This window comes from Aulostomus chinensis, chromosome 11, assembly GCF_037954235.1.
Source record: "Aulostomus chinensis isolate RoL2024-O1b breed Wild chromosome 11, RoL_Achi_v1.0, whole genome shotgun sequence".
NCBI lineage: Eukaryota > Metazoa > Chordata > Actinopteri > Syngnathiformes > Aulostomidae > Aulostomus > Aulostomus chinensis.
In genome coordinates this window covers 170342-184823 of record NC_141330.1, presented here as the reverse complement: position 1 = coordinate 184823, position 14482 = coordinate 170342, and the positions used below count along the sequence as shown (strand labels likewise).

Here is a 14482-nt window from a genome sequence, read left to right as displayed (position 1 = left end):
GTTCCTGGTGAAGGAACCACTGCCTGAGGCGCTAACACCAGCTCTAGCTACCGCCTGGATTGAATCGCAATTGCGGTTCATCCGAGAGACTGTGCAGCCATCATAAACATCAACGGGAGGCGACCAGCGGAGAGGGAATGTGAGCCAAAACAAGCTGTCCTACCTTTGGCAAGCGAAACGATCTGCCGCCATTCATGTTGTTTTGAACAACAGTGAACTCCCTAACCCCCCTCCGTGCCCCAGTAACTGCGAGCAAGTGCAGCTACATTATCAGCACAGGTGCCGTAGAGAGACACGCATTGGCAACTCTCTCCCATTACCACCGTGGCACGATGCTGTTCCCCACCCGGAGCCAGCCTGTCTCCCGAGCCCTGCGCATTTTACGCAGGGCGAGGTCGAGACGGTGCTGCGCGCTCTCCCTAACAACAACTCCAGTGGCATGGACGGTGTTACATACAAATCCCTCAAAGCCACACAGCCAGCTACACTAACATCCATCTTTAACACCTGCTTGGAGAATAACAGAGTGCCTGAGTCATGGAAGGGTGCTCTTGTCTACGGAATTCCCAAAAAGGACAATATCCCAGACAACCCATCAACCTGGAGAGACATCTCACTCCTTCCTACCATCTATAAGGTGTTCATGAAATGCATTCTCACCCGTGTCCTGCCTTGGCTTGTGGATGAAAACACCTTGTCTCCCAAGCAAAAGGCCTACATCAACAGGCAAGGCATGAATGAGCATGTGTTTTGTCTCAAAGCAGGTATTGATGATTTCAAGCACGAGTCCAGTAAACTGTACACAGTTTTTCTTGATTTCCGTGATGCATTTGGAACCCGAGCACATAACATCATGTTGAGAGCCTTCGAGGAAATGCATCTGCCTCAGTTCTTTATTGACATTGTTAGGGATATATATACTGTTCCTACATTCAGGTGGTCTGTGGCAAGCAGCTCACAGACCCAATTCCTCTCCAAGTAGGCATAAAGACCGGCTGCCCATGGAGTGCTGTCAATTTTGTACTGGCTATTAACCAGTGGTTAAAGTGGCTTTGTAGCGATGTCCCCCCTGGTGTCATTCCTCTAACCCCCTCCAGGGGTATGCAGACAACGTAGTCATAGCCTCCAGACAGGAGGATGCCATAACCACCATGCTCTCAAGAACCAACTCCTTTCTAGAGTGGTCTGGATTAGAGGTTAATCACTCAAAGTGTGCAATTTTTTTTATGAGCAGCATAGCGGGGGACCCGCTGGTATCAGGCAGAATCACATTTCCTGTTAACAACCAGCCACTGAGGTCATGAAACATGTACATACCTGGGTCCTAAATTCAATGTGGCAGGTGAATGGAAACAACAAGTTGATGAAGTTGATTATTTCTGACTGTACCACAAGATTAGATCGAATGAATTCATCACGCTGACACTCATCAAGACATTAGAAGCAGTCAGACAGGCAGCCCTGGTCAAAGTTCAGCACCTGTTTTCCAAAGTACACATTCCTCGCAAGATCCTCTGTGATATGAAGAATAAGACCGTACATCTGGTGAGACAGTGGGCTGGACTTAACACCCATTCAACACGGGACATCATATTTCATACCAAACAGGCGGGTGGGCTGGGGGTTCCGAACTTTGAATGGACTTACATTGCTACAAGACTCAGCCATCTTCTGAACATGTTGAATAGCGATGACCAGCAGGTCAGAGAGCAGGCCAGAGCCCCTTTGTTCTTGGACTGAGGAGGCGCAAGGTCCCTCTGGAGCAGGGGGCGGAGCCAAGCTTCCTGGGTTCCAAAAAAAAGCCCAGTGGCAAGCTGGACACCCGCGCCCCTGGCTTTGGGGTGTGGTCTGACTGGCCAGACCTTAATGACTTATGCGGCCGGTCCAACGTGGCCCTGGAGAGGGTGGGGCTGGACTCAGTGGCTGTTAATGTCTCTGAGGAGATCATCACCAGCCCTAACATCTCTGTGAGGGCCACAATCAACATCTGTGGAACGGAGCATGAACTTCCATCCACCAATGCCCGTGGCCTTCTCATGTCAGCTCAGCAACAACGTCAGCATCAACACTGGACTGAGCTTAAACTGCAAGGCAAGCTTGCCTGTCTCCCAGCTGCCGACCACTCTGTCTCTCATGCAGTGCTAAAAAGTGTAGCTCTTGATGAGAGCATCATCATCTTCACTTTGAAAGCTAGGCTGCAGGTCTTACCGACAAAGCTAAACCTCTCCATCTGGCCTCCTGACAGTCAGAGCCCACCCTGTATCCACCACGGCCAGGCACAGATCACCGAAACCACATCTCCCATCTTAAATGGTTGTCATGCATACAAAGGCCTTTACGTATGTAGACGTGACAGGACTGCAGGTTTGGTGTCAATGACGTCAGCTCTACCTTTGGGTCCTCTGCACCTCTGCACAAGCACAGGACTGTAAAGCCCAGCATTGTCTGATCTGTGTGACGATGATTCAGTTGTGCTTTCTCACATCTCAGCAAACACTCCTGATGTTGTGGTGGTGGATGAGAGTAGGAGAGCTGCTTATTTTGGAGCTTGGCTGCACCTTTGACCAGAGCCTAGAGGAAGCCTTTGTGGCCAAGCTGCTGAAATATCAGCAACTGAAGCAGACCATCTGGCAGCGAGGCTACAGGTGTGAGCTTGTGGTGCTCCTATTTGGTAGCCTCGACCATGTTCACAAGTTTGTGGTGAGAGGTCTCCAGATAGCTGCTCTCAGGAAGAGAAAAGCCACAGTGAGCAAGATATTGCTCCATGTCTGCCATTGCTGGTCGCCGCTCAATATGGAGGAGGCGCTGCTCTTTGTACCCTTGCAGATGTGAGCTTGCTGCTGTAAAAGCAAACCCTGTGTCGTTCTCTGGATGTTTTGATCGTTGTTGAGTGTCCAGACTCAAGCAACTGAAAGTTGCACTTGAACTGAGTACACTGATAATATTTGTGTCCATGATGCTCCATTTATTTATGCAGACATAAATAAATGGTTTAATTGTGTGTGTGTGTGTGTGTGTGTGTGTGTGTGTATTTGACAGTATGAGAAAGGGCAGTTCACAGATTCAGTTTCAGGGTGGGTTTACTGTATGTGGTATCTTCTTCTGATAGTGGGGATGTGGCATTGGCGTCAGCTCTAATGATAACTAGAACCTTTAGAAAAACATGCTTGTGGTCCTTGGAGGCCCTCAGTGAGGGGGTGGACCATCGCCCATATAACTGAATGTGTGAGGGCTCTAGTTGACATCATGATCATTTCATGGTTGGCTTGAAGTTCTTCAATAGGTGAATTATTAATTGATCACATGGCCTGACAGGGATTTAGACTCAACGCCAGAGATGAAGCTACTCTGTCACAGTTACAGAGCATTTACAAATCACGGCAAACTCTTCACGTCTGATGATTCATTTTCCTTATTTGGAACTTCTAAAGAGACAAAACAACCGCAGAACAGCAGGTTCTCGTCTGGCTCCACCTCCCATCATTGTGCTGCAGGACAACAAACAGCCTTTTTTAATTTCTCTAAACCAATCATTATAGTTGTGGGTGGGGCTAAGACCAGAATGCACAAACCTTGCAAAATCACTTTGAAAGGGAAAGGACAATTTATAGACGAAACCATGGACTGGTGGAAGTGGGGATGCTGGGGGGGGGGGGGGGGGGGGGGCTGCAGCCCCCTTAGGTGGCGAGAGACTAAACATACAATGCAAAAAAAAAAAAAAAAAGTTAAAAAAATTATTACCCTATAATAATAATAATATTATTATTTACTTTACAGAACTCTACCAACATGTACCTCAAACACAGCATGACGTAGCTTCTCCTGTGACTGGATGTCAGCAACTAGTCTGGCCCAGCAGCGCTGGGACTTGAGCGAGTGGCGTATGATATGAGTCAGAAAAGAACTGAAGAAACACGGAAGACAAATGCGCAATGTGTTAGTACTCAAGGGACTTTGCATGTGTGTGTCACGATGTGTGTGTGTGGTAGGAACTGTCAGATCAGTGAGCCTTATAGCTCGTGACTTGTTTACAACGCTGCCTAATCAATCCGTCACATGTGAAATGAAACAGGTGAAAGACATTCTGAGAAATATGTGCTTTTCGTGTGTGATTCAATGTATCAAATTCATACACCTGAGTTGAGAATGATGAACTCTTCAGGTTCAAAAACTTCTGTGGCTCTAATACAAGCTGGCTGTGATGAGTCATCATGACGTCATCGGAGTGTTTCTCAGCCCCCCCCCCCCAACTCTGACTGACTTCCAGCATCCCTGCAGGAAACTTTTTCATATAATCATGTCTTTTTTAAATGATTGCAACCATTTGCTGAATGAACCTAATAGACTCCTCATTTTAAAAACTGGCCATTTTCAGCACGCTGCTACTAGCTAGCTAGCAAGGTCAGAGGAGGTGCCTGCAATAAGCACAGGTAGAGAATGCCAATTGACATAATCATCAAATGGCAAGCTACTACGTTGCTCTTGCCCACCCAGTGAGGGGCAGCCTTGATAGTTGGTGCTAGAGCTGATGGTCCAGAGGTCCAGGGGGCCATAACTCTCCAAAATGTCATCAAATGCTCTCAGTGGAATCAACCAATCATCGCATCAGCACGTCAGTTACGCTACTGAGCAGGTGTTAGCTATAATTGCATGGATAGCTAGACGACCGTTAGTCTCCCGGTGAGCTTCATGAATGTGCTCCATCCTGCTTCAATGAAGTCCAGGGGACAGCAGGATGCAGGACCTGTGACACAGGGCTTTGAGTTCATGGAATCTCTCCGACACTCCAAGATGAACACGAGAGTACTTTTTCCTGTACCTTTAATTTATCATAAGGCAAAAATCTCCCACAGGACACCGACTGTCACTGTTAATGTTGTCTTCCTCTCAGTGTTGCAAGCGACTCAGTTTCCACAGTTCAAAGGAACTTTAGTGCCTTCGTCATCATGGTAACTGTCCTTCAGAGTTGTAACACACTCAGCTGTCAAATTGATGATGTAAAACCTTTGCTGACAGAGAAAACCTGATCCCTGTTCATTTTTCTAATGACCTCTTGGTCTTCCTCCTCACATCCTGGAAACCTGAGCCTGCAAGGATGCTTTTACTGGATGTTATCAGATTAATCAAATGATGCTGATGCCAGAATGGAGGGGGGCGATGAAGGGCCTGGGGATGGGTTCCTGCGAGTTAATCTGTGATGGAGTCAGATTATAGATTGCAGCTGGACATTTGGACGAGACATTAGTGGTCCCAAAACATTGAGCCAAAGAGATGGACCCAAACAGAGACCAGAAGAGGCTGTGAGTCTCAACTGGAAACTAAATAAAATAAACTCAAAAGCACTGGAGGCCAACAGGCTGGAGAACGAAAGGACAGGGAAGCAAAACAGATGAGCTGACAGACTGACGTGACAAAAGGATCCAAAATACAGACTCACGAGGACTGAGGAGGCAACAGATCTGCAGCAGAATGATGGCTCTTCTCCTCTGTTGCTCCCTCATGGTGGAATGAACTTCCCAACTCCACACGACCCTCAGAGCCCCTCCCTACTTTTAAGAGACGTTTGAAGGCTCAACTGTTCAGGGAACACGAGGCCCTCAAACCTGAGCCTCCTCCTCCTGGTCCTCAGGGTAGAACGAGTCAGGAGGTCTGAGACCGGCTCTTAGTGAACACTCAGCACTGACAGTGGTGGATACTGAAGATACTGTTGATGTGGAATTGTTGGTTGTGGTCAGTTTTGGTTACATTATATTAAGAAAAAACAAACAAAAAATGTCACTTCTTCTGCCACTATGTGGCAACACCTGCTGCCATCAAACTTGAAGCTCTTTGTTTGCTTACTAAGGTTCCTCCCTCCAGCTTAAATTCTTGCTTGTGTCGCTTTGGACAAAAGCTTCTGCTAAATGAAACTGTAGAGTTGTGGAAGAGGAAACAGGTGGAGAACACAAGGGCAGGAAAGGGCTGAGTGGAGTGCTGGAAGCTGTGACTGAGGAGGAGGCAACACACTGAAAAGAAGGAAAGAACAAAGACAGGAAATGTAAAGCAAATAAAAACACCAGAGGGAAGAGCTTCAAAATAAAACAGACTAGTGAGCAGAAACACAAACTAAAATTGTCACTAAGAAAAAACAAGAAACAAAACTGAGATGAGATAGAACAAAAGTTAAATACTAAATAAGGGCTGCAACAAAACAAATGATGGGTTTATCTTTTTCTGTGCAGACTTCCTGTCCTGCCTCCACAATGAGTGACATCTACGAGTCGGCGGCCAATTCTCTTGGCCTGTTCAACAGTCCCTGTCTGACCAAAGTGGAGCTGCGACTCACCTGCAAAGGTCTGTCAGACCGCGATGCCCTGTCCAAGCCAGACCCTTGTATCATCCTCAAGATGCAGTCACATGGACAGTGGATGGAGGTACGTCACCATGTCAACCACCTCCAATCAGCTGTCTGGTTGACTGATGTCACTGTGCACTGATAATCATTCTCACAAAGACGTTGATTCAGACCCTGTTTTGCCGGCCCAAATTCAATTTTTAGTCCCTCGCTTGCTGGTGTGTATGCACATCCACGCAACTCCTCTTCCTCCATTTCTTACTGCATGTTACCCCACCCCCCCACTAACACGGTATTGTTGGCTTTTAACGGTCCTATTTTGTAGTTTTACTGCTGTCTGTGGCTTCTGGCCTGTAAATGTGTTTTGTCCTGTGAGATTTTAATAAAGTGGAGGTTCTGCAGCTGCAAGCAGTTTCTTCTTGTCCCACTTTTGATTTGACTTGACGAAGTTAGTCATGTGACAGGATCAACAAGATGTGACATGTGTGCTATGAGGACACTTTGGACAAACCTGCAGGCTCACACACGTTTAGCTGAGTTACATGATGGAGAACACGTGAGTGCGTATAAAGGAGACCAGGTGCTTGTGTATGATGATGTCATGACATGGACACCACAGCTGTGATGATGTCACTATGGTTTTTCATTATAGTTGACGAGTGAAAAGATTGGTCAGACCCGATGACCTCATTAAAGATGGCTCCTGTAGGTGGGGCTCTTTGTCCATTGTTCAGGTGGATTTTTTTGGTTGCAGTGAGCAGCCCCCCCCCCCCCCCCCAGCTGATATCAGTGGAACACCAGATGCTGATTCACTCTAATCTATGAATCTGAGATTAGCAGAGTACTTTCATATTGTAACCATGTGACACCTAAATGATTTCATGACCATGACAACCACATGGATCCACAGCACTTGTGTGACTGTTAGCATGCTAATGGCTAATGGCTAGCGTTACAGCAGCTGTGGCTGAGGCTACCAGAGCTCACATGTGTACTACAAACTGGTTACATGGTTTAGAGACCAGGGATTGGCGCTCGCAGGATGTATGAACAAGGTATCATTCTGCTCCTCACCACTTGTTCTATCAATGTGATGTTAAAGGTTACATTGAAGGTAAAAATAAGTCAGGAAGGTGCACATTGTCCCTACGATGGTACGTCCATTTTTGTCTCCTGCAGGTGGACCGGACTGAGGTGATTCGCAGCTGCATTAACCCCACCTACTCCAAGGTGTTCACTCTGGACTTCTACTTTGAAGAGGTGCAGCGTTTACGCTTTGAGCTGTACGATAGCAACAGCAACCATAATGGGCTGAAGGAGGCGGACTTCCTAGGATCAGTGGAATGCACGCTGGGCCAGGTGAGTCCATGTGGGATCAAGGACTGGATGGGGCCTTCCACCTGCCCATCTATCTGGATCCCAGATGACACACAAACTATGATGATGAGGGGTAGAGCTAAGGCAACAATTTGAGGTCTTTGAGAGTTTTGGTGAAACTGTGTGGCCATGGCAGGACGGCCAAGTTCAATATTGACCACAGAACAGGAAACTAGGAACTTTTGTCACACGGTCGGATCTTTGATAAAGATGCCCACAAGCTGAATTTACAAGAGCGCCAGGATGGTCACATGGAGTCAGTCTGATGTCTGATGGTTGTCTTCACCGGATCTACAGCCATATCGCACACAGGAAGTGTGTGCTCTCTAGCATCTCTCTCTCTCTCACACACACGCGCGCACACACACCCTGATATTGATATTACTTTGGTTTATTGTCAGTCCCTTCAGGAATTCGCGATGTTGCGATTGCAACTATGAATACAAATTCAGGCAATCCCTGCTAATTTTGCACGGCCAGCAATTTTATCCAATCACTGCAACTTTCATACAACTTTGACCAATCGCAACACTCCTTCGTTTCATGTCACCCGTTATGTCGTCCTTCACACTTCCTGTTTCTACTGGCGAACATACCAAGTGTACTAACTCTGTGAGAAGGAAATATGTTGCATTTGCCTATGAAAATCACTGCTAAGGACGATGCTCTTCAGTTTCCCCAAACTCTACATGAAAGTGGTGGTCAATGGTTTTGTTCCCCATGCATGAACATTGTGGTTGAACATCATCACTGACTAACGTTTAGCACCGCTAAACACCAATGGAGAGTCTCAGAAACACGCGAACAGATGAGACAAATCATCGTGGCAGAAATGAAAGATTCTGTCATGGTGATTTGTCCATGAGCAAATCCCTCCATCACCCCTCCATCCATCATCCATCCATCCATGTTCCCCCTCTTCTCCTGTTGAGGGTGGTGGGGGTGGAGCCTATCCAAGCAGCCTTCCCCCTGGACAGGTCACCAGTCCATGGCAGGGCCAACACATAGAGACAGACAACCTTTGGCTCTCCCAGCCACGCCTACGGTCAATTTAGAGTCTGGATTAACCTGGTCCCTCTTGATGTCTTTGGACTGTGGAGGAAGCTGGAGTACCAGAGAGAACCCAGCAGGAACAGGGAGAACATGGAGACTCACCCAGAAAGACCCCGTGCTGCAGCCGGGGCTCCACCCACAACCTTCTTGATGGGGGCCACAAGAAGGACCACTGCACCACCGGGCTGCCCTACTTCCTTCCTTTCTTACTCAATTGAATCTTTCCAGGTTCAAAAAAACAACTTAAGTCATTGTTTGAATTTGAATTTCAGTCACAGAGAAAATACCCATCTTTGCATCTTCACCTAATCTGAGCTAATCTGCTGTTACAGTTGCATATGTATCCCCAGAATGCTGATATCACGATATTATTAGCATTATAATTTTGTCAGCCCACACAGTCGTGTGATAGTGTAACCCAAGTCACAATCAACTTTACAGGCCTCTCTAACCCTGGGACCTGAACTTCAGACCTGCAGTGAGGGAAACAGGCTGTGATCCGTCAAAAACACGGTGTATTTTATTTTGAAATGAGCCAAAAATAGAGCGTTGTTCTGAAATATGAGGCGTCCCATATCCAAGCAGGTTGAATAAATGGACGTTACTAGTTAGACCAGAACTCTCAGGTTCCAGGTGCTCCACTGTCACGTCTCCTTAGTTCTACATGGCCAGCGGCTTCTCTCCCTCTCACTCGCCCGCTCGCTCTCTCTGTGACCGCGGAGCCGCAACGACCAGAGAGGCGGCTCAACACACAACGACCCAGTATTACAAGAAAACTGGTCCGGTAGTGTCGTAACCTGAGTGGTTGCCTTGCATGGCAAATAATGCACGCAGACGCCAGGTACCATTTTGCTTGTTTACTCTCGTCAGTAGCACAACACATGTGCCTCTATCTGGTGGGGTGGCGGAAACACAAGCCCTTACAAAGGTTCCGAGGCGCAGCCCGCGAAAGCGGTAGTGATCATCACTCTGGAACAGGTAGAATACCGGGGAGTTTTGGTACTGCCGGTTTTTTTATTTTCCATCCTTAACAGGAATTTATTAATGTGATTAAAAAAACACACAGAGGGCACTTTTTAATAGGAGGCAAAGAGGGCAGGGGCTCAAGCCCCCCAGGGCCTCATGTGTGCCCCCACCTGAGAGGGAGAGGAAGAAGAGCTGCTGCTTTGCAGAAAAGGGGATCAAAAAAACAAAACCACAACAAGCAAATCTCTGTCACCTCCTTCTCAACTCCGTCACCCCCTCAAATCTGTCACCTCCTTCAACTCTGTCACCTCTTTCTCAACTCTGTCACCTCCTTCAACTCTGTCACCTCCTTCAACTCTGTCACCTCCTTCTCAACTCTGTCACCTCCTTCAACTCTGTCACCTCCTTCTCAACTCTGTCACCTCCTTCAACTCTGTCACCTCCTTCAACTCTGTCACCTCCTTCAACTCTGTCACCTCCTTCTCAACTCTGTCACCTCCTTCAACTCTGTCACCTCCTTCTCAACTCCGTCACCCCCTCAAATCTGTCACCTCCTTCAACTCTGTCACCTCTTTCTCAACTCTGTCACCTCCTTCAACTCTGTCACCTCCTTCTCAACTCTGTCACCTCCTTCAACTCTTTCACCTCCTTCTCAACTCTTTCACCTCCTTCAACTCTGTCACCTCCTTCTCAACTCTGTCACCTCCTTCAACTCTTTCAACTACTTCAACTCTGTCACCTCCTTCAACTCTTTCACCTCCTTCAACTCTGTCACCTCCTTCAACTCTTTCACCTCCTTCTCAACTCTGTCACCTCCTTCAACTCTGTCACCTCCTTCAACTCTTTCACCTCCTTCTCAACTCTGTCACCTCCTTCAACTCTGTCACCTCCTTCAACTCTGTCACCTCCTTCTCAACTCTGTCACCTCCTTCAACTGTCACCTCCTACAACTCTTTCACCTCCTTCTCAACTCTGTCTCCTCCTTCAACTCTGTCACCTCCTTCAACTCTTTCACCTCCTTCTCAACTCTTTCACCTCCTTCTCAACTCTGTCACCTCCTTCAACTCTGTCACCTCCTTCAACTCTTTCACCTCCTTCTCAACTCTGTCACCTCCTTCTCAACTCTGTCACCTCCTTCAACTCTGTCACCTCCTTCTCAACTCTGTCACCTCCTTCAACTCTGTCACCTCCTTCTCAGCTCTGTCACCTCCTCAACTCTTTCACCTCCTTCTCAACTCTGTCACCCCCTCAACTCTGTCACCCCCTCAACTCTGTCACCTCCTTCAACTCTGTCACCTCCTTCTCAACTCTGTCACCTCCTTCAACTCTGTCACCTCCTTCAACTCTGTCACCTCCTTCTCAACTCTGTCACCTCCTTCAACTCTTTCACCTTTTTCTCAACTCTTTCACCTCCTTCAACTCTGTCACCTCCTTCAACTCTGTCACCTCCTTCTCAACTCTGTCACCTCCTTCAACTCTTTCAACTCCTTCAACTCTGTCACCTCCTTCAACTCTTTCACCTCCTTCAACTCTGTCACCTCCTTCAACTCTGTCACCTCCTTCTCAACTCTGTCACCTCCTTCAACTGTCACCTCCTACAACTCTTTCACCTCCTTCTCAACTCTGTCACCTCCTTCAACTCTGTCACCTCCTTCAACTCTTTCACCTCCTTCTCAACTCTGTCACCTCCTTCAACTCTGTCACCTCCTTCAACACTGTCACCTCCTTCTCAACTCTGTCACCTCCTTCTCAACTCTGTCACCTCCTTCAACTCTTTCATCTCCTTCTCAACTCTTTCACCTCCTTCAACTCTGTCACCTCCTTCAACTCTGTCACCTCCTTCTCAACTCTGTCACCTCCTTCAACTCTTTCAACTCCTTCAACTCTGTCACCTCCTTCAACTCTGTCACCTCCTTCTCAACTCTGTCACCTCCTTCAACTCTTTCAACTCCTTCAACTCTGTCACCTCCTTCAACTCTTTCACCTCCTTAAACTCTGTCACCTCCTTCAACTCTGTCACCTCCTTCTCAACTCTGTCACCTCCTTCAACTGTCACCTCCTACAACTCTTTCACCTCCTTCTCAACTCTGTCACCTCCTTCAACTCTGTCACCTCCTTCAACTCTTTCACCTCCTTCTCAACTCTGTCACCTCCTTCTCAACTCTGTCACCTCCTTCAACTCTGTCACCTCCTTCTCAACTCTGTCACCTCCTTCTCAACTCTGTCACCTCCTTCAACTCTTTCACCTCCTTCTCAACTCTTTCACCTCCTTCAACTCTGTCACCTCCTTCAACTCTGTCACCTCCTTCTCAACTCTGTCACCTCCTTCAACTCTTTCAACTCCTTCAACTCTGTCACCTCCTTCAACTCTTTCACCTCCTTCAACTCTGTCACCTCCTTCAACTCTGTCACCTCCTTCTCAACTCTGTCACCTCCTTCAACTGTCACCTCCTTCTCAACTCTTTCACCTCCTTCTCAACTCTGTCACCTCCTTCAACTCTGTCACCTCCTTCAACTCTTTCACCTCCTTCTCAACTCTGTCACCTCCTTCTCAACTCTGTCACCTCCTTCAACTCTGTCACCTCCTTCTCAACTCTGTCACCTCCTTCAACTCTGTCACCTCCTTCTCAGCTCTGTCACCTCCTCAACTCTTTCACCACCTTCTCAACACTGTCACCCCCGCAACTCTGTCACCCCCTCAACTCTGTCACCTCCTCAACTCTGTCACCCCATCAACTCTGTCACCCCCTCAACTCTGTCACCTCCTTCAACTCTGTCACCTCCTTTTCAACTCTTTCACCTCCATCTCAACTCTGTCACCTCCTCAACTCTTTCACCTCCATCTCAACTCTTTCACCTCCATCTCAACTCTGTCACCTCCTAAACTCTTTCACTTCCGTCTCAACTCTGTCACCCCCTTCAACTCTGTCACTCCCTCAACTCTGTCACCTCCTTCAACTCTGTCACCTCCTTCAACTCTTTCACCTCCTTCTCAACTCTGTCACCTCCTTCAACTCTGTCACCTCCTTCTCAGCTCTGTCACCTCCTTCTCAGCTCTGTCACCTCCTTCAACTCTTTCACCTCCTTCTCAACTCTGTCACCTCCTTCAACTCTGTCACCTCCTTCTCAACTCTGTCACCTCCTCAACTCTGTCACCCCCTCAACTCTGTCACCTCCTCAACTCTTTCACCTCCATCTCAACTCTGTCACCCCCTCAACTCTGTCACCTCCTCAACTCTGTCACCCCCTCAACTCTTTCACCTCCATCTCAACTCTGTCACCTCCTTCTCAACTCTGTCATCTCCTTCAACTCTGTCACCTCCTTCTCAGCTCTGTCACCTCCTCAACTCTTTCACCACCTTCTCAACTCTGTCACCCCCTCAACTCTGTCACCCCCTTCAACTCTGTCACTCCCTCAACTCTGTCACCTCCTTCAACTCTGTCACCTCCTTCAACTCTTTCACCTCCTTCTCAACTCTGTCACCCCCTTAAACTCTGTCACCTCCTCAACTCTGTCACCTTCTCAACTCTGTCACCCCCTCAACTCTGTCACCCCTCAACTCTGTCACCTCCTCAACTCTTTCACCTCCATCTCAACTCTGTCACTCCCTCAACTCTGTCACCCCCTCAACTCTGTCACCTCCTCAACTCTTTCACCTCCATCTCAACTCTGTCACCTCCTCAACTCTTTCACTTCCGTCTCAACTCTGTCACCTCCTCAACTCTTTCACCTCTGTCTCAACTCTGTCACCTCCTCAACTCTTTCACTTCCGTCTCAACTCTTTCACCTCCATCTCAACTCTTTCACCTCCTTCTCAACTCTTTCACCTCCATCTCAACTCTGTCACCTCCTCAACTCTTTCACTTCCGTCTGAACTCTGTCACCCCCTTCAACTCTGTCACTCCCTCAACTCTGTCACCTCCTTCAACTCTGTCACCTCCTTCTCAACTCTTTCACCTCCATCTCAACTCTTTCACCTCCATCTCAACTCTGTCACCTCCTCAACTCTTTCACCTCCATCTAAACTCTTTCACCCCCTTCAACTCTGTCACCTCCTTCAACTCTGTCACCTCCTTCAACTCTGCCACCTCCTTTTCTTCTGTCACCCCCTTCAACTCTTTCTCCTCCTTCTCAATTCTGTCACCTCCTTTTCTTCTGTCTCCTCCTTCTCAACTCTGTCACCTCCTTCTCAACTCTGTCACCCCCTTCAACTCTTTCACCTCCTTCTCAACTCTGTCACCTCCTTTTCTTCTGTCTCCTCCTTCTCAACTCTGTCACCTCCTTCTCAACTCTGTCACCTCCTTTTCCTCTGTCACCTCCTTTTCTTCTGTTACCTCCTTCTCAACTCTGTCACCTCCTTTTCTTCTGTCACCTCCTTCGACTCTGTCACCTCCTTTTCTTCTGTCACCTCCTTCAACTCTGTCACCCCCTTCAATTCTTACACCTCCTCACTGTTGTCAGCTCCTACTCCTCTGTCGCTCCCCTTAGCTCTGTCAGGGGAGCGACAGAGGAGTCACACATCTCGTGTAAACTTTCCCCACAAGCACTTTAGTCTCTGCCTATTTAATTAAACAAACCTTAATTGGTTCAAATCTCTCACGCGATGTTCACAGTATTCAACTTTCCAGACATCCCAGTGTGGCATCAGCCCTTCCAGTAGCTTCCCAGCTCTCCCCATTCACTCTGGCATGTCTTCAGGAAGTGCCTTTCCACTCATGTTTATCCAGGCAGCAGCGGCAGCAGCTTTGTTT

The 14482-nt window shown here is 47.8% G+C and overlaps 1 protein-coding gene across 2 annotated transcripts in view; it reads left to right on the top strand.

The window, feature by feature from the left end:
- Window positions 1-14482, top strand: part of cpne4a (copine IVa) — a 43262-nt gene that overhangs the window by 9550 nt on the left and 19230 nt on the right. For both annotated transcript variants that reach the window (XM_086217439.1, XM_086217440.1), the window contains exons 2-3: window positions 6222-6413; window positions 7514-7693. In XM_086217439.1, the coding sequence (XP_086073565.1) occupies window positions 6243-6413; window positions 7514-7693 (351 nt within the window). In that variant the 5' untranslated portion in view covers window positions 6222-6242. The remainder of the gene's footprint in view (window positions 1-6221; window positions 6414-7513; window positions 7694-14482) is intronic.